The 19919-nt window shown below is 42.2% G+C and overlaps 3 protein-coding genes across 7 annotated transcripts in view; 2 read left to right on the top strand and 1 right to left on the bottom strand.

Annotated features, from left to right (window-relative positions):
* Positions 1 to 5266, top strand: part of kcnip1a (Kv channel interacting protein 1 a) — a 39662-nt gene extending 34396 nt beyond the window's left edge. For 3 of the 4 annotated variants that reach the window (XM_086221613.1, XM_086221612.1, XM_086221615.1), the window contains 7 exons: positions 140 to 264; positions 1351 to 1420; positions 1537 to 1607; positions 1705 to 1812; positions 1966 to 2070; positions 3163 to 3225; positions 3652 to 5266. In XM_086221613.1, the coding sequence (XP_086077739.1) occupies positions 140 to 264; positions 1351 to 1420; positions 1537 to 1607; positions 1705 to 1812; positions 1966 to 2070; positions 3163 to 3225; positions 3652 to 3699 (590 nt within the window). In that variant the 3' untranslated portion in view covers positions 3700 to 5266. The remainder of the gene's footprint in view (positions 1 to 139; positions 265 to 1350; positions 1421 to 1536; positions 1608 to 1704; positions 1813 to 1965; positions 2071 to 3162; positions 3226 to 3651) is intronic. The other variant, XM_086221614.1, reaches the window with a different exon arrangement.
* Positions 5267 to 5386: 120 nt separating this feature from the next.
* On the bottom strand, positions 5387 to 8838 carry tlx3a (T cell leukemia homeobox 3a). Its single transcript, XM_086221611.1, has 3 exons — positions 8101 to 8838; positions 6999 to 7236; positions 5387 to 6418 (listed from the first exon to the last, which is right to left on the bottom strand). Exons 1-3 carry the CDS (start codon positions 8525 to 8527, stop codon positions 6235 to 6237), a joined length of 849 nt encoding a protein of 282 aa, XP_086077737.1. The 5' UTR covers positions 8528 to 8838; the 3' UTR covers positions 5387 to 6234.
* The window catches only part of dock2 (dedicator of cytokinesis 2), a 135889-nt gene continuing 122870 nt past the window's right edge, over positions 6901 to 19919 (top strand). The window contains exon 1 of one of the 2 annotated variants that reach the window (XM_086221607.1): positions 6901 to 7242. The gene's annotated coding sequence lies outside the window, so the exon portion shown is untranslated. The remainder of the gene's footprint in view (positions 7243 to 19919) is intronic. The other variant, XM_086221605.1, reaches the window with a different exon arrangement.

Here is a 19919-nt window from a genome sequence, read left to right as displayed (position 1 = left end):
CACGTCAGAAAGATCTCTGTATATTTCAGACTTGATATGTGCAAATTTAATCACTTGAGTCTCATTAGTTTGTGTCTGAGTGATGTTAAGTAATATTGCTCTCTTGCTTTCCTTTTTTTTTTTGTCAATGTCCCTTCAGACAAAGCTGATGATGACCTGGAGATGACCATGGTGTGTCATCGACCGGAGGGCCTCGACCAGCTGGAAGCACAAACTAACTTCAGTAAAAGAGAGCTGCAAGTGCTTTACAGGGGCTTCAAGAATGTAAGTTATAGGACATATGCACGCTGACAGAAAATAGTACACTTTTATGCTCAACATGTCCTCCCTTATTCAGTAATTGGCTGATTTTGTCTGCGGCATTTCTACCTTCTTGCAGTAAACTACAGAGACCAATGTTGATTCACAGTGTTCATGCAGCTGAAAAGCTGCTCCATGTCTGCTGACATAGAAAAAGTGACAAAAAAGTAATTGCCCATGAAAATATTATGAAATGAACCTCAGAATGTCAGTGGAGTAGTGACAGGTAAGTAGTGTTGTTTTAGGCAGAAGGCTAACATTACATTACCTCCACAAAAACTAGCCAACTGCAACGTCAGACCTACCAAACTCAAGAAAAACTGACAAGATTCCCGGAGGTATGTTTGGAAATCAAGAGGCATTCCGTGTATTTACAGCACAGAGTCATCTTTTATAAGAGACGTGTGAAAGTGAAGTTGACGTTCATGACAAGATTGCAAAAGGAAACTTGACACTGTCTTAACTTCCCTTTGAACATTAGTGTGCTCTCCCACTTCGGAATTTGGAGCTTCCCACTTTCTAGTTACGATTGAATGCACTGAAAATCCTGTATGTAGGACAACTGAAGGTTCCGAGTAGTCACCTGTATCCTCTCTATCAAACCTAAAGGACCATTCAGAGACCTTTCAACTCCACCGAGCTGAACTTTTGTGGCCCTATTAAAGCTGCAAACAGTGATGAGTGCCCTCACAAGTTGAAGTGTGTAGCATAGAGCGAGAGGGAAGGTGTCAGTATAAAAGTCATATATTTAGAAATATTATTGAAATAAGTATTTTCTCTCTTCAGATGTTGAACATGTATTCTTTTGTTAATTTATTTAACCCCCAGATATCTGTTTTGACCCATTAGAAGGTCTGCTACGCTTCTGATAACATGGAAAAAAAGAACTTAATGTGCTAATAAACGTACCATAAAAACTGTAAGGAATGTTGCCATAACAAGTGGTCACACGAGAGTTAAACCCCCAGCTGCTCTTTTATTTCTCTCTCTCTCTCTTCTTTTGCTGCCATCAGTCCTTTTCCTCCTCCATTAATTTTTCTTCTTTTGTAGGAGTGTCCAAGTGGTGTTGTGAATGAGGAAACTTTCAAGCAAATATACTCTCAGTTCTTCCCCCATGGAGGTACAGTTTGTGTGTGTGTGCGTGCGCGTGTGTGTGTGCGTGCGTGTGTGTGGGGTTGTTAGCTGTGATGTCTGTGTGCTGTCTCTGCTCAGTCTAACTTCAAACGTCTCCTGCAGATGCCAGCACCTACGCGCACTACCTGTTTAACGCCTTTGACTCAGCACACTCAGGCTCCATAAAGTTTGAGGTGCCTCATTCTCTCATGGTTCTACACTCATAATGAATACATTTGTCTGACCGTCCGTCATCTTCATCCTGTCACGCTGATGTTTCCTCTCCTTCAGGACTTTGTAACAGCTCTGTCCATCCTGCTGAGAGGCTCCATCACTGAGAAGCTCCAGTGGACCTTCAATCTTTATGACATCAACAGAGATGGTTATATCAACAAAGAGGTGTGTGTGTGTGTGTGTGTGTGTGTGTGTGTGTGTGTGTGTGTGTGTGTGTGTTAGAGAGAGAGAGAGAGTTCTTGTACTTGCTACATATTGAGGATTGCATTTTAATGTTCATCTCTAATGTGTCATAAGTCTGTTTGTTTGGGTTCATAGGAGATGACGGACATCGTCAGAGCGATTTACGACATGATGGGGAAGTACACTTACCCGGTCTTGAAAACAGACGCACATAAACAGCATGTGGACGCCTTCTTTCAGGTGAGGAAATCTGATTGTTCTATTTAGGCAACAAAAAGTCTGATGATGCCAAACTAACATGGATTTGTAGAGGCAGCAAGGGTACACGAAGAGCAAGTATATAAGCAAAAAACACACCGCGGTACCACGAATGCTCATAATTAGCACGTGATCTCTGATAGGTGAAAGGTCACTCTTAATTTTATGGTGCACTAATATAAATTAACCCAGTGTCAGACTGAATAAAAAACTGAAATTACACATCCTTTGTTTGGCAGAAATCATGAACAATACTTAAATGAAACAGTATCAACCTGAATTATGCTGGAATTGGAAACTACATGTAATACTGCATAGTATCAAAATATACAATATTTTTGCAGGATTATCCTAAGTTAGTTTCCACAACAGGACGGATCTTGCAGAATGGCCTTCTGATTCTATGAGGTGTGTCCCTCTAAGAAAGTAAGAAGTCACAAAAACAAAATTCAAAAACTACTTATACTTTGATTTCGGAAGTTGACAGTATCCTTTCCTAACCTCAACAAAGTGCTTACTGAACCCACACCACATCTCCCCTCCTCCTTAACCTTGACACATGATAAAACATCCTAACTTTTAAACAACGGGTTTAAAGGAAAAGGCTTCAGGATCATATCGGATTACACTGGATTACCCATCAGGGCATCCAGGGAGCTGCCCAGGGATCTGAGACCTCTTAAAGGCACAGGCTATAATAAAATACCTGGTTCAACCTTGTTTTACCTGTCTGCTGCTGTCACTTTCACAGGGCAACTGTGGACGGTCACACCCTCCCCTTATTGGACAGCTCATGTCACATGATTTTGACGCAAAGTTATATCGGTCAGGTTGACTTTGATGCAGGTGACATCATCTGCAATCACGTTGCCTGCAAACAAAGCATGCATAAAACCAACAAAGGTGGAGGGCCACTGAGAGTGAGCTAAGACAGGAAACTTGAAGGGTTTAGTGTGATAATGGCCCTGGTACCAGATTGGTTGGCTGTGATGACGCAATGGGTGATACTTGTATATCTTTAACATCTGAATGTAGTGAACAATTGCTTGACAGCCTGTATGTTTCTCTCCACAGAAAATGGACAAGAACAGAGATGGGGTGGTCACTCTCGATGAATTCATCCTCTCTTGTCAAGAGGTACTCAATGTACTATTTCTAGTATCTCTGACTCTAGTATCTAGTGCCATGGAGGACATTTGGAGAGCAAGAAAATGATATTTGATAATAAAATACATTTTATTGTGTTATTATTAGGCCCAACACCTGTGTTTTTCCGACAAGAATGTCACGTTAAAAAAAAAAAAAACTAACATATTTTACTTATGATTTACAAAACTTCTTGTTTTCTATGATTTATAACTTCGGGTGTTGTAAGTTTTACTTTATGGGCAATTAATTTTGGTCTTTGCTGCTGCAGACATGTTTTTATTTTTATCATATTTGGCTGCAGAGAGATTATTGTCTGTGTACCATTTACGAGCTTTTACTGCCCTCTAGTGGCCAGTGAACCAAATTAATTGTTGGTCCACAGCCTCTGACACTTCCAACCTCTGCTTTGCCCAGGATGAAAACATCATGAGGTCTCTTCAGCTCTTTGAGAACGTCATCTAGACGACAAATCAGAGGAAGACAGGCGGCGTAACAGACTAAAGCACAGATGGAGAGAATAAAGAAGAAGGAGAAGAAAAGAAGAACGAGGTGATCCTTCTTCAAAACAACCTTGGAAGCTGTGGCAAACCATCACAAAAACTGTACGGAAGGTGTTTAACTGTCACAAATCCACAGGGTTTTTCTTTTGGGAAATCAGACTCAACTCCCCTTTCAAGCGCTCACGTGAGCGTTTACCTCCCTCGTTTGTTACTGTCACCTTGTGCGGTGTGAGTTTCATTCACACCATTGTGTAAAGACTGATACTCCCACAATACTTTTTCTTAAATATATGTATAAATATATAAATTAAACCTCATTATTAAAGCAGGACTGGAAAAAGCAGTGAGATCAAACTAATGCATATACTTTATGCATTCAATGAAATAATAGCTGTGCCCATCCTGAATTTGTGTGTCAAGCATGCGAAACAGAGCTCTATGGTATATTTAATGTATCTGTGCCATAAAAACTGTTAGCAATATATTCATGCAAAGGGGATTCATCTTTGGAAGCAGCCCAACTGTTTTCTTAGGGTCTTTTGATTGGGACCCCAGTCAGCCTACGACAGTCTTTTGTCTCGTGACAGCTTGCAACAAAATCTGTCTTAACTTCTCGCGACCGTGTGCGTGTGTGTGTGTGCGTGTATGTGTGTGCGTGTGTGTTCCAGTGACGTCAGCCGTGTTTTAATGTCGTAACAACTGAGCTGTAGATATAGAAACTGTCGTGTTTAAGGCTTCTACGTCCATCCGGAATCGTTCCTGTCTGTCTGTGTTTCTGGGTCTGTCCCTGCAATTATATTAGCTGACCTGTGGACGGGCCTGTCAATAAAGAGGACGCTTAAAGGTTTACCAGCATACAAATAAAGAAGGATGTGTGTGTGTGTGTGTGTGTGCGCGTGTGTTTGTGTGCGCGAGTGTGTGCGTGTGCGCGAGTGTGTGCGTGTGCGCGAGTGTGTGCGTGTGCCTGAACATCAAAGTGATATTTATCCATCTTATGGACTCCAGTCAGCCGGTCCAGTTGAAAGGATTGTTAGAGAGGAGGATTTCTGTTAAACATGTTGACCAAACTTTCACTGTGAGAAGGGGGGGGGGGGGGGTAGGAGAAAGGCTGCTGGTGGAGGAAGAATACAGAGGAAGACAGTATAAAGGAAGATGAGACCATTTCACTGATTATGAAGGAATGGAAGCCATGTTTCAATCAACAGCCATTGTTTTGAAGATTGAGCGGGACAAAAACAAAACCCACAGATTTAAATATAATTTACTGTCATGCCCACTCACTGTGCTACTCATGATACTCCCGGCTGAGATGTGTTGTGTTTTATCTCAAATATTTCTTCCAGACAGACAGGAAGTCGAACAGATAGACAGGCATGCAGACAAACAATATAAAACTGTCCAAATGAGATAATGTGTGTATTGAAATATTGTATAAAATCATATTTATCAATAAACTTTTCAAGAAAAAAAAGTGGGCCTTTTTCTTTTTTTCTTCTTCTATTTTTTTTTTTTACTTTGTTACAGTTTAGAATTATATAAGTGTGTCAAAAATCAATGTAACGGTGCACCATTACAAAGCAGGAATGAAACAGTTGGTACTATTATTTTCACAGCTATACAATCAAAGTACAAAAGAGTTTGTGGCCCCTTTCTCAATACAACTCTCAAAGAAAGCATGGAAATGTGAACAAAACCTCACCAGCGTCGTGAACATGCATCGCCCCCTTTATTATACATCCACTTTAATATTTCTTTACTTCTCTTCCCTCTTTTACTGCTTACAATAGCATTTTGTCTTCATATATAACGTTGTTTTTGTTTTTGTTTTTTTAATTTTCCCACCATTTTGGGGGGCAAGGTGGTGCAAAAGACCTTTACAGGTGATGGTGGAATGCAGATGGATTTATATATTAACTAGATCTAAAGAAGTGCCAGAACAGGTCCCTCCCTGCCGTAGTTGATGAATTAAAAAACACATTTGACACCCCGTCATACAGGTGCTTCCCCTTTATTTGGTTTGTACTCGTTTCCTATTAACAACTGAGCCACTGTGAACCTTGTTTCAGAATACGGTTGCATTGAGGGGAAAAATAATAAAACACTCTTTTCATGTCTCTGTGGTGAATTAAGTGTCTCTGTCACTTGTTGGCTGGTTCCCTCTAATTAGAATAAACAGAATAAGTACAAGCAGAAAAGACAATCACAGGGTGATGAGAAGTTGTCATGACAACCTGTCTTCAGTTCTTTTTTTTTTTTCTTTTTTTTTTCTTTTTATAAATGAAAAGTCTCATAGGTCCAGTCAGGTTGCACAATGAAATCTATGTTCTCTCTGCTTCACTCACCAACACGTCAGGTCCAAAGTTCCTGCCAAACATTCTTCAGCTTTTCCTCCACACCATGGATCAAAGTGTCCCAGTGACGCTGTCCTCATGATAGGCCTAATTGAAACGATTCATCCTCTAGGGGATAATAGAAGACACTCGATGGACACACGTATCTATTCCCTGTCCTCGGCCCAGGGTTGGAGGTTCTGAAGCGCGTACAGGGACGAGTTGTGGGCGCACAGAGGATCAGACACCGCTGATTCGCTGAGAGACTTCTGGAGGGCGGACTGTTGCAGCTGCAGGATGAGCCGATTGGCCTGCTGACGCTCCGCCTCCCTCTCCTCGGCTGTCTGTCTCCTAACAAGAGACAGGAGACATTACATATTAGAAAAATGTAAGGTTACATAAGATAAAACTACAGTAAGAGAAAGAGAGAGAGAGAAAGCGAGGGGAAGCGAGAGTGAATGTGAGTGAAGTTTTCAGCTCATGAAATTGCATTTATACATGAAAAATAAGTTTTTTTGAAAGAACTGCAAAGATATAAATAGCGTCCCCAAGAACGAAAAAATAGCAAAATCAGATTGAAACCCCTATAATTCCTGGATATATAATCTATACATGAAGAAAAGAATATTAAGAATTGTATTTTTTGGTAAAACCGCTTAAAAATCTTAACCACGAAATGCATACAAATTACAAAATACACAAATAAAAGTTAATATAATGAATTTGAGAGGGATTTATTGTAATATTGGTGTGTTCTTATTCTTTAGGATAATTAATATGTTCCGTGTCACCGGGGTCATTGGACAGGAAATTACGCATGGGGTCATCTAGGAAATAGGGAAACGTTTTGAACCAGACGTGGGAAACTGACAGGTTGTGGATGAACGTTATAAAGGGAATTCAGGACATGGACGTGAAATGTTCGCACAACCTCCACTTCGTCCTGCGGTTCTGGAACCAGGTTTTGACCTGCGCGTCTGTCATCTTGAGACTCTTGGCCAGGGCTGCTCGCTCGGCGCTGGCCAGGTACTTCTGCCGGTGGAAACGTTTCTCCAGCTCGCAAATCTGAACTCTAGAGAAGGACGTGCGGGGCTTTTTCCGTTTGGGAGGTGTCCGGTTCTGGTATGGGTGTCCTATCCGCCGCGTCACCGTGAATGGTACCAGAGCTGCTGCAGGTGACACACACACACACACACACACACACACACTATATGTAGGCTATATATCCATATATTTATGTAATATATACCATCTAGAGAGTAATTCCCGTGAAGGCCTTGTGAAGTGACAACAATAATGTGCAGCAAAAAATACAGACCAAATCTTAAACTATAAATGTACTCTGTGTCTTGATGCTATTTTGTTTCTCAGCCAGTCAAATGTAAGTTCCGCACTATTTTTATACAAAAGGACAGCAGGCCCAAGGGCCCGTCTACGTCTCGTCACATCCATGATTTACAGGCCTTGAAAATAGCAAAATAAAGACTTCTGACTAACTTAAGTGAGTCTCCTGCCGCTGCTGTGCTAAAAATGCCTCTAATATAAGTTGTTAAATGCAGTTAACATATTATAGGCTTTTTAAAAAAATGTAGTTTTTTTATTTTACTTTTGTGATATTAGTCCATATCCTTAATATCCTTGTAATATTTAGTTCTGTTGGTTCTTTTATTCGTTTTATGCATTTATTTATTTGCATCACATTGATAAATAATCCAATAATGTTTGTCTCGTTTCGGGGTTTAAAACAAAGCCTAATTAGATTAGCTGAAATTGGACGTCACCACAATTGTTTTTCTTTTTCAGCCTGTGAGATTTAAATATCAAATACATTCAAACATATTATGAACTCAACGGGATTATAAGTGTGCAGGTTATTGTCCCTTATTCTGAAGGGAAAAAAATCAGCTAATCTTCCATTAGACGGTATCTATTTATTCTATGAATATTTTACGGGGGTATTGGTTTTAAATGGTCCACTGGCCGTTACTACCGTTATAAACATGATCAAATATTAATCGAGGCAGCCGTCATACCTGATATTCTGTCCTTGGCGAACCTGTTTCCTATCCAGGGGAAACACAGCCCTCCAAACCCCGGCACAGCGCTCTGGACCGGGGTTGGTGGTCCGGGTGCTGCTACGGGTCTGTGTGCCGGGACTCGGATCACTCCCCGGCTTCCCAAACCCCTGTTCTCCCCGTATGAACCTGACGCCTCCACGGGCGGCATGATGCCGGAGAGGGAGATGGACAGCGCGGTGTATGAGGGCGCGCTGGCCCCGGTTGGGCTTCCTAAACTGTAATAACCGTCCCCGTTGCTTAAATCTGCCCCACTTTGTCTTCCAGCCGTGCGCCCGTTTTCTGGCTCGGTCCCGGCTCCCAAGATCTGGTCAATGCCGAAGCTGATGGGTTCGTGATGGGCCGGTTTGGGAGGAGGGCTCGGCGCGCTGGGTGCTTGCTCCATCTCCGTCGCTCTGTCGCAAAAAGGAGTAAAAAACTGACTGTGTTCAGAGGGGTTTACAGCAGGGTCAAACTGTTCCACGAGTCAACAATGTCTCCATCGCTGTCCAGTCGTTTGCCCAGAATCCAGCGCGTCCTCGTTGTCTCTACCAGGCCTCTTCCGAGGACCGGCTCGTCTCCTGGCTGTGTGAAAGTTTGATGGGCGTTTGGAGAGATGTGACGCTCTGTCCTCTTCTCAGCGCGTCAAAACGCTCGGTCTAGCAGCTCCGTCCTCCTCCATCTCTCTCCACCTTTCATTGGCTGGCACCGGGATGACTGATTGAATGTTAATGGGGGTAGGCCCACGATTTGGCACAATAACCAAGATTTCCCATAACCACTGGCGTCAGCTTGTTATATATATTGAAACGCGTGGCATCTCCATACATTCCAAGTGACTTAGTATTTGATGTTGACGTTTTTATTCACTGAAATTGAGTGTTAAGGAGCAAGCGACAACTTCATTAAAATTTATATCATAGTATTCTGAAAAAATGGCACCAGGGACCACTGAAGATCCTTACTAGCATGTCGTATTTTATAGTTTCGTCCAAATTATATTTTGTCAGGCATTTGTCAACGTTCAGATCGTGGCCAAATTAAAGTGATAAACGCCTTTATTATCTCTGGTGATGAGTGATATCAGATAGAAGAACTTTTTAACACACTTTCTAGTTTTATGGATTGTCATTTCTACCCACTTTTAAGCTCGACACTGAATCGCGCATCTTTTATCCCCCTGCAGTCTGAATCGCCCTTTCAAATGCAGACGTGGAACGTACGAGAATATTAAAGTCCAAGAAGTCTGCAGTCAGTTTTCAACGTGAAAACTACCAGTATGTTTTTTTTTTAAATTTAAGATTAAGGAAGGTGCATGTTACAAAGCATATGTATTGTAAATTTTAATAATTAAATTGTTCCACGTATTTCAATTGTTTGGAGGAATTATATTTATATTTATTGGCCTGCACTGTTGCATATAAGGTGCTGGTTCTTGTAGCAGAAACATGAAGAAACATCTCTTAATTTTTAAACTTTATTTAAAGCTTAAAACTGTTCATAATTTACCACCCCCCCCCCAAAAAAAAGCAGCTTCATTGTCAGAAACTCTTTGTGTCTTTTTGATGTTGTAGAAAAGTATACTATAAATCACTGAAATGTCACAAGACGTCTTAAAATAATTGTAATTTGAGTGTCTTGGTTATGAACGCATGATAAAACATGGCACTGTATTCAACTAATGTGTGCGTAATTACGCACAGCCAGTTTCTGACCTGACACGCGCTAGTATGTCTTTGACAAAAAGGACGGCAGCTTTATTGAATATTGGCAGTGAATCTCCAGCACCCATTGAGCTTGGCAAAGCCTTACGTGGCCTTATTTGTTCCTGGTTTGCAGTGCCACATTAAATGACCTGACAAGGGAAGGCCATGGGCTACCTCAGATAAAGTGTCTGGGCTCTGGAAGCTGCTAACCGCTCAGATTCAATGTAACAGGCGCCCAAAGTGACCGGATAATCACATTTTCACTAAGTTGTCTCTGGGACAGACTAATGTGTTCGCGCTTTGGATGCGGCAGGTGGCTTTTTAGGCTATCAGGTTACTTCTCTCTAACAAAGCGGAATATTCATTCATTGACAAATGGAGTTTGTATTTGTAAGCTTAAAAAAATGTTCTGTAACGGATTGATTTTAGTGATCTTTATTTCAATATCGGTGCTACAAAAATGATTAATGATTTGAAACCATCCATCTTAAACTTCATGTAGATCTATACTTTAAATCACACTTTATAACAGGAATTATGAAGTGTAATTTGTGAGGTAATATGCGACAAAACCAAATGGAAATGCAAGTATATATATGTATATGTAGATGTGTGTGTGTGTATGTATGTATATATATATATATATGTATATATATATATATGTGTATATATATGTGTATATATATGTGTGTGTATATATATATGTGTGTATATATGTATATATATGTGTGTATATATGTATGTATGTATATATATATGTATGTATATATATATGTATGTGTATATATATATGTGTGTATATATATATATATGTGTATATATATGTATATATATGTATATATATATATGTGTATATATATGTATATATATATATGTATGTATATATATATATATGTATGTGTGTGTGTGTGTGTGTGTGTGGGGGGGGGGGGGTTCTCTCAGAGTATCTTATGAAGCAATATGTGCAGGGAGACAAGGCCCGAGGTGTTTGTTTGGCAATATGGACAGACTCTAACTGTTGGCTGCTTCTCGCTGCCATATGTGAGCTCACCGGTGGCTTTTGATGGGGAGAATTGGTCTGTTATAGCTGTCATCTTTGTGGACATTTTTATGTTTATCCTGATGACTTTTGCATCATAATTTGCCTTCAGTAATTTTGTTATAATATGATGCTGAGAAGAAAAAAAAAAACACTTTTACCTTAACTCAAAGAGATGCACGACTGTTGCGATGACGCTAATTTACAGCACTAATGAATCACCGTGAAAATAAAAAGTTAGTACATTCTTTCTCTTCTCTGTTCCACATTAGTGTCTCATGCCTGTAGCGCAGGCGAGGTCCCACTGGTTGCAGATGTTGGGTGTTAGTAATCCGGTGTAATCCAGTGATTATGAGTGTTTATGACACATTAGCTCTGACCTACCGAGACACCACCATGACACCGGTTATCCAAATCACTCCGCCCCCCGCCAGACCTTATGAATTCATTGCTGCTCTTATGTTTTGTTTTTTGTTGTTGTTGTTGTTTTTTGTTTTTTAAAGATAATTGATAGTGAAAGGGTCCACCAAAGCAAAGCCCGCTTTGGAAGGCAGATTAGGCCTAAAAAAATTGGAAAAATGCAACATTTCGCACCAGCAATCAAGGCGCACATCCATCTTTGTTTTTTCCAAAGGCAATATACAAGCTGCCACTCTGATTCCAAAAGTCCAAAAAGAAACGACAACAAAAGAGTGAAAGAGTGCGATTTGTTTGAGAAATTACCACTTGATCTGCATAATCGGGGTCTGGGCTGCAGCTCGGTACCCGGGGGCTGCGTTTTTATTGCGCGTCTCCTCGCCGTTATCAATTTCAGCAGCGCGCCTGACTTTTTAAAAGGGGGCCGAGGCCGGCTGCTGCTGAATAATGAATGACACGCTTTTATATTGTCACTAAAGTGCCCGTGATGTTCCAATATGAAAAGGCAGCGGTAAGTAATAGTGCATTTAAAGGGGATGTAGTGTATTATTATGATGTAAAAGAGAAGGGGAGAGAGAGAGGGAGATGAGCAGCGCCCAGAGAGAGAGAGATTGTTTTATTACAATAAGAGGAGATGAGTTTGCCTCGCAGCGAAATGGGGAGCAGTTAATGAAACTTTACCGCAGCTAACGATTTCCCCTCCCTCGCTCTAAAAACCGCCCTTATGAAATATTTAAACTATTTAATATAGGTAGTATTAAGCTGAAAGACACTGGCATAGGCCATCTGACAACATTTACAAGGCTGTTGATTTTTTTTTTTAAGTTGGGTAAACAAAGCTTTACAGTCTGCTTCCCTTCAACACCAGTGTAAATCACATCACATTGAGTGCAATATAGTGAGAATGTATTCAGGGACTTGATTTACTCTAATTTACACTTTTCCTCCTCACCATAACATGCATCTCCTCACATGCAGCCTCATCCTATCAATATAAAGGGAGGGAGAGCCTCCTCTGGTGCTGCTGCTGCTGCTATGGCCCCTGTGTGTGTGTGTGTGTGTGCGTGTGTGTGTGTGTGCGTGTGTGCGTGTGTGTGTGTGTGTGGGTATAGTGTTTCATATTGACATGCTCAGTGGGATTGTTGGATGAGAAGAGAAGGAATGGATCCCCCATCAGGGACCCGGTCAGGACCATCATCCTCCCTTGGCTGTCACTAGACCACTGAACTCTGTGTGGACACAATTTATCTACCAGACAGTTAAAAAGCAGGATAAACGGTGTAAAAAAAGGCCACTAAAAATGTCAAATAAATGGAAGAATTTTTATTACCATGGGTATTTTGGAGGAAAGATCATGCGTGTTTCTTTAAATAGCTTTTAAAAAGTGTGTCTTTTGATTATTGGATATATTCTTCATATGAAAATCAAGTAATCATTTTTATTGATGCAAGTATCAGGATGCATATTTAACTACATAAAGATGCCCTGATGTATATTTTGTTGCAGTGAATGTTACATTCTTGTTGCCTCCGTGTGTGTGTGTGTGTGTGTGTGTGTGTGTGTGTGTGTGTGTGTGTGTGTGCGTGTGTGTGTGAGGGTAGACCATGTTCGCCTGTCTGATGGTTGAATGCATGGCTGCCTCTTCACGCTGGTTAAAAGTCAGGCAAGGGAGGGAGAGGAGGATGGAAGAGGAAGGCAGTGAGAAAGGGAAGTAAGTAACCGCACAAACCTGAATTATAGGGATGGACGGAGAGCAGAGAGCAAAAACAAGGAGGGATGGTTTAAAACTGGGATGTTAGAGAAAGGGTTAAAGCATTAATGGAGATCTTTTTTGGGGCCTGATGATAATTGAACATATGGCTTGAGTTTGTACAAGAGGATTCTCAAACCATTGTCTTTATGTTTGTCTTTTGAGAGTTAACCTCTGTCTTACATATTCTGAAAGCCAAGTAAAATTTTCTATTTTTTTTTTGAAGATGATAGCTTTCTGAGGGATCCACCAGAGAGAAAATGACTGATGTAATTAATAAATGAGGTGGTTTGCTATTGCTTTAATGGCCTTTGACTGATTTATGTTTGTGAGAGAGTGTGCCAGTGTGGGTTTGTGTTTAAGAGCAGCTGAGTTCTCTTGAACGCCCCTGGTCGTGGCGCTAATGTGTTAATTCATTACTGCTTGTAGTCAGTTGCATTGTGTCAGAGCTGTGTTTCCCATCTCTCTGTCTGTGTTCTCTCCGCTTCATAAAAGCCGATTATCCTGCATGTCGCCGCCGTTCCACCAATTCTCTCCTGCCTCTTGACCTCCTCACCCCTCCTGTTGCCTGCCCACGGGGCGCCCAGGCAGGGGAGGAGGGGAGGGGGGGACAGACGACCAGCTGCCACCAGCCATAGTGCTCTGGTTCCTGGCAAAGGGAGCTACTCCAGACCCCTGCTTTGCTGGGCCTTCTGGCCCCTCAGGGTGGAGGGGGGAGGCGGGGGGGCACCAGCCTCATGCCACCAGCCCCACCTGTCTTGCTCCAGGCGCAAGAGTGTGACTGATTTGACACACACACACACACACACACACACACACACACACACACACACACACACACACACGAATGAATACTCAAATACGCACACATTACAGAATCTCCAGTAAATGTGATTCAGGAAGTTTTTATAACCTGTAAATTCTTAAGAATCAGATGATTGAAAACCACCAGAATTAGATGTCTGAAAGACCATTGCATTGACTTTTTCACCATTTTTTTTTTTATAAAAAGGTGCCCCTCTTTCCTTTTGAAGACGAATGTTGTGTGTTTAAGGTAACAAATGTACCTTTTGAGAGCACATTTTTCTAAAGTGTACCTTTAAGTACAGAAGTGTTCTTATCTTGTTGCTACATTGTTTAGCGTATTTCCACCAGGGTGGAGATATATTTATCTCCACACAACCTTACTACACATGCTCACACACACACACACACACACACACACACACTACCCGATACCCCTACACACTCACGCACACACCGAGGCACTTTGCTGTGAGGCGTGAAAGAGCGAGAGCTAAGTGAGGCCACTCCGGAGCGCTATTCTCTATATTGATTTCCCATTATCAGAGCCCGGTCCCTGTGGAGTCATTAGTGCCGGGATCAAACAGACAGACAGAGAAGGAGACTAATACCAGTCACTTACACCAGCACAGGGAGATCACCTTACCTCCCTGAGGGTAGGAAGGCCAGAGAGGAGGAGAGGAAACGAGGGAAGAGAGGAAGGGGAGGGGGTGTAGTGGACGGACCAGTGCAATGGGCTAACAGATGGAGACAGAAATGTGTAGTGAGAGAGGAAGAGGAAAGAGGTGTGGTTAGGCAGTGGAACGTTCATGGGCAACTGCTAGACACTCTTTGATCACTTTATTTGGCTGTTCTGTGTTGTCTTTGGGAGTGGAAATGTCCTCCCCTCTAGAGTTGCTCTCCAACTCCCCAAAAAACATTGTTACATTACTTAATACCCATGTTTTCACGGCAAGGTGACTTTTGCCTTTGTCCAAGCCTGTAAAATGTAGAAAGTATTGCTCCTCATCCTCCTCTCTGTCAATAAACTTATGATAAAGATGCAATGATGAATGGTTTTCATAGCCAGGAGCAGAGAGGGACAAAGAGAGAGAAAGGGAGCGAGAGACACCGAGAGAAAGAGCGAAAGGAATATGAAATGTGAGATAGTCATTTTGGTCCCATGCTTCATAATTTCTGCGGATGTTTTTATCCTCTGTGGATTTAGGGGAGCAATGAATTTGTAGTTTGAATCAACACCATCCATCTTATTCAGGTCGGCCTGCCGGTGAGACCTGGGAGCGCTATGGTTAGTTGTGCATTACTGCTCACAAACGCACACACACACACACACACACACACACACACACATATATAAGGCTCAGATGGGGGTGACCCTGGCCTGACCCCCCTGCTGACCCCCAATCTGTTCCCCAACCTCACACCATGAGAGACCGGGGCACACCAGGATTGGGACGCACACACTCACACACACACATTGGCATGATATTGTGCAATGTGTGATATGACGGATATCTCCTCAGACAGTACCATGTGTGGTCAATGTGCATGCAAACAGTGTGTGTGTGTGTGTGTGTGTGTGTGTATGTCAAAGTTTGTGTGTGTCTGTGTAGTGCCGTACCCTCTGCCCCCTCCCACTGGTGTTAATTGATTCTTGGTGAGCTTTGCTGATTGGTGTGAGGACCCCTAGAGGCGGGCCCAGTCTACACTGATGCCCCCTAACCATTCGTGTAGCACCTTTTACACACACCAACAAACACACACTCATAAAAATATACATTTTATGGTATATCTCTATTGGTGTGTGTGTTTGTAGCGCATGTGTTGATTGTGAGAGAAACATACACACACACATGCGCCCGTGCACTCGCATTTGTGTCTTTCAGGGGGTTTTCACACCATGGTAAAGAGGAAGCTGGCTAGCTGACATGAGCAGATTGTGGATCATATGAGTTGATCCACACAGAAAAAATGTTAGAGGTGATTCATGAACAATAAAGGTGTGTGTAGGTGTGTGTGTGTGTGTATGTCTATGTGTGTGTGTGTGTGTGTAGGAGAGAGAGCCAGAAAGACAGTAAGAGAGATGAATCTCCGGTTATTAATTTCCAGCCGCGGCCCCTGGGTGAGATGTTAATATAGGGCTGATTGTGACTAATTTCTTATTAATTGCCATCAGTGATTACACAGTGGCCAGTAATGTGGCTAATTTGTTGAAATGAATTTGGATATCTGCGGCATTTTAATTGCTGCAGGTGGCCGGCTTCCTCCACACTTTTGTTTTTCAGCAGGAATCTTTATAAGCGTTGCTGCTGGTGTGTATGAATAGTTACGCTGCCTGAATTATAGCGTATTACTACAATATACACACGTCCATTCCTGTTAAGTCTCACATTTCTCTGAGTGAAGTCACGCACAAACTAAATCTCTGCAGCATCCGGCCATTGATATCTTATTCATCAGCTTTATGCCTGGTCCTCTGACTTCCATCTATCTCTACATGTTCATGATCATTACAGGAGGGACAGAGGGACGTTTAAGCTATCTTGTCTTTGTTTGTTGAGTGTTTATAGCTTCCGTTAGCACAGCCTCAACGACCACTGAGGAACCAGTCGACACAAAATCCAAATCCCCCTATAAAAGAGGAGATGCCCTCTGGGCAGCCATAGCTCATAGTTGGCCTGATTTAGTGGCAGCCTGGAATCTGGGCTTGAATAAAGACAGAGAGAGCGAGGGGAGAGTGGGAGAAAGAGAGAGAGAGAGAGAGGGAGAGAGAGAGAGAGGGAGAGGGGAAAAGATAGCTCCCTGTGTGATAAATAGCCTCGGCTCTCTCTATTGCATTAGCCGTCCGAGCCGATAGATTGCGAGCCCAATAGACCCAGACGTATGCGATTGGTTTCTCATATAAAAGTTGCATATTAAATTCCTTCACAGGACTGTGCCCCCCAAGCATGAAGGAGGGATGGAAGGAATGGGAGTTAAAGAGCAGAAAGTGAAGAAAGGAATGGAAGAGCAAGAAAAAAGCTTTTTATGAGAGAAGGCTGGAGAAGATAACGGCAGAGAAAAGTAGCTTGATGGTAGCAAAGACAAATGATGATGTCATGTATTTAATAAGTCCATGGATATTGGGCGATGAGTGTGACTGTACATCCATTTAATCAGTATTGCTTCCCAATGAAGATTTCTTTCTTGTTTTGTGCCCCCCACCCGCCCACGTCCGCTCCCCTCATGCTAACGACCTCTCTAATTGTTTCCAGGCTCATTAAGATGCTGATGTTTTAATAGTAATTAATCCATCATTTGCCTACATGCAAACACGGGCCTCTGAGGTTTGTTCATCACTTTTTCAATACACTGATAATGCAGTAGCATAGTCAAAGGAGACAATATCCTGCTAATTTAGCTCATCACTGTTAATTGGTTGTTAAGTACCTTTAATTACCAGGCATGCTGAGGGATTTGGGTCGTCAAAAAGAGAGCGGCATCGCTGTGATTCTACCTGCATGTCTAATGGAGTTTTTTTTTTTTGTTGGTCTAAATGACCAGCGGGTGAAAAGAAACATTGACCCTGCTCTGTTTTCTTTTTCCTCTTTTCCTTTCCTTCCTTCCTCTGAACCGTCCTCCTGTCCTTTCCTCCATCTCGGTCTCTCTCTCTTTCTCTCTCTCTCTCTCTCTCTCTTTCTCCCTCTCTCTTTCTCCAGATATTATTAACTCATTAAGTTTTTTCATTATTTTTAATAAAAGATGAGTTATGGCTTTAGCCTCACTGCTCCTCCTCCTCCTCCCTCTCTCTCTCTTCCCATTCCTCTCCTCCTTCGCCTCTGCCCCCCCACCCATTTCTCCTCTCCTTGGCCATATTGTGCTTCCTCCAATCTGTTTGACCCTTGACCCTCGGCATCGCTGGTTACAACCTTCTGTCCATCTTCTTTGCTTTCGCCACCATCGCTCACGTCTATCAATCATCTCTCTTTCTCATAGCACTGTGGAGTTTTTAGATGGCATTCATAAGATTTATGATTCACCCTCTTCCTGTGTGTGTGTGTGTGTGTGCGTGTGCGCTGTGTGTGATGGAGAGAGAATAGAAAAAAGAGAAAGGGAGACAAAGACAGACACAGGAGAGAGAGAGAAAAGGAGGAGAGGGGCTTGTCGATGACACAGTTGAATAATGACAATATTTATGATTGATAGCTTATACAGAGCCAGTCGGGTGTGTGTATTGTATTTGTGTGTGTGCGTATTAGTGACAGAAAGAGAGAGTTTATGTGTTCTGTTTCCCCAACATTAATCTTATGTTAAAGAAGCAATGATGAATGGTTTTCATGTTGGTTGAGCTGTCAGCGGTTCCTCCAAAACAGACGAGAGACATGAAAGTGACCAGCAGAAATACCGAGGGACGCGTGCCGTCTGTGTTGGAATAAACGGCCTCCAGTATGAGGCCAGAATAACTGTTGTTCAGGTAGAGCTCCAAGATGAGTTTCTGATCGAACCCTGAAACCTTTAAGTACAACTTTTGCTGCAATTGTTGTATTTTTCTTCACACAAAGCCTTTTTAAAGGCACTTAAAAGATACACTTGGACTTTTCTTTTTATCATGCTAGTAAAATAGTCCATGAATCATTGCCTCCAGGGGCCTCCTCACACTACGCACCATGCTCAAGCAGGTTTGTCCTACAGTACACTTGCTTGGCCCATGCAAGGTTGGAAAAGGTGCTTCAGCATGGTACATTTGCACATGATTATTTCATTTAGCAGGAGGAATTTCTGTGGTACGATGCTGTCCACAGAATAATCAGCCTCAAGCATTAAAGAGGCAAACCTACAGCTTTGGAGTAGATTTGGGAAAGACATCTGCTCCATGGGATCACGATACAGAGAACAAGAGACCATCATTAGCCTATGCTAGCTGTTATTGCAAGGCTGTAGAACCCAACAGTGACCTTCTAAATTTAAAGCAGCTCCCATTCAGGAGGCAAACTTCCCATTCAGTTGCGTTTCAGAAAGTCCTCATAAAGAGTTTTAAGTCTGTAACACTTTCTGCACTGAATCAAAGATTCAATCACCATCAGAGATGTCACTGATATACATAAGGATTGTGGGAAGTGTAGTATTCTCTGTGAGGTCACTAACATCATCATGAAATTATTGCACAAAGTAACTCCTTTATGGTGAATATGACACAGAGTTTTACTTTCAGAACTGTTGAGCTCTAACCTGCAGGTGTGCAAACTTGTCACTCTTCAGTCCAGTGTGTGTTCTAGAGTGTACTGATCAATAAGGGTAGGCAGATCAGGTCAGAAGGTCAGAAATCTGATTGCAGGTCAGCAGGTGAGAAGGTAGTGATAAGGAATTTCATCTGGTATCCTTTGTTTGACCTTTTCTTCTGCATCATCCTCATAATTTGTTTGTAAGGTTAAAAGCTGGTCTGACCGCAGGGCCTTGAGCTGGGTTCATAATTGTAAATTTGTAGTCAGAACACTTCCTGACAGTAAAGCTGACACTCACAGCACCAGCATTGTCTAGATGCGTAGCTGTGTTTAGGTGGTTTAGTGAAGGTCACATCTGTGCAGAATGTTCTTGTTCGTTATTACTGGGTAGTGCCCGACATTATAAGTAGACTGTTTACAGGGGTCGGGCGCAGACTTACTGGGGGAGTTGACTCAACCTGATCTCAAGGCGAACCTTTTGCCTCTATCGTGGACGTCCAGTAAAGTGGTCCAGCTTAACCCGTCTCTCAGTTTCCAGCCTTTTTATTGTGTCTGATGAATTCCTTCATCACATAAAATTCCTCTACAGGTAGGAGGGACCACTGGGCTTCAGATGGCCTAAGATGGCAAACACAGACTTGTGTTAACTCATATTAGCTATGCAAGTATTGTTCGAGGCTCAGCTGTTTGGCGTCATCTGTCTCCTTCCTGGTCAGTTTCATTGGCTTATGATGCATCATATGTTTGGCTGTCAACTGACTAGTAATGTCTGATGATCTTAAACAAGTAGATCCAGTTGTCACCCTACTGCTGCTGCACCCCCCCCCCCCCAACCAGTACCAGCGTCATCCTTCTATCTGTATTTAGAGTTTGATATTACT

The sequence above is a fragment of the Aulostomus chinensis genome, chromosome 13, assembly GCF_037954235.1.
Source record: "Aulostomus chinensis isolate RoL2024-O1b breed Wild chromosome 13, RoL_Achi_v1.0, whole genome shotgun sequence".
NCBI lineage: Eukaryota > Metazoa > Chordata > Actinopteri > Syngnathiformes > Aulostomidae > Aulostomus > Aulostomus chinensis.
The sequence above is the reverse complement of the archived record's forward strand: the minus strand, read 5'-3'. Positions and strand labels throughout refer to the sequence as shown.

What these genes read in the sequence shown, in the direction of transcription:
- tlx3a (XM_086221611.1), bottom strand. Translation starts at nt 8,527, where the DNA reads ATGGAGCAAGCACCCAGCGCGCCGAGCCCTCCTCCCAAACCGGCCCAT. An exon ending in CGCCAAGGACAGAATATCAG is followed by an intron (nt 7,237 to 8,100) that starts GTATGACGGCTG and finishes TGTCACCTGCAG; the next exon opens with CAGCTCTGGTACCATTCACG. An exon ending in AACCGCAGGACGAAGTGGAG is followed by an intron (nt 6,419 to 6,998) that starts GTTGTGCGAACA and finishes GTCTCTTGTTAG; the next exon opens with GAGACAGACAGCCGAGGAGA.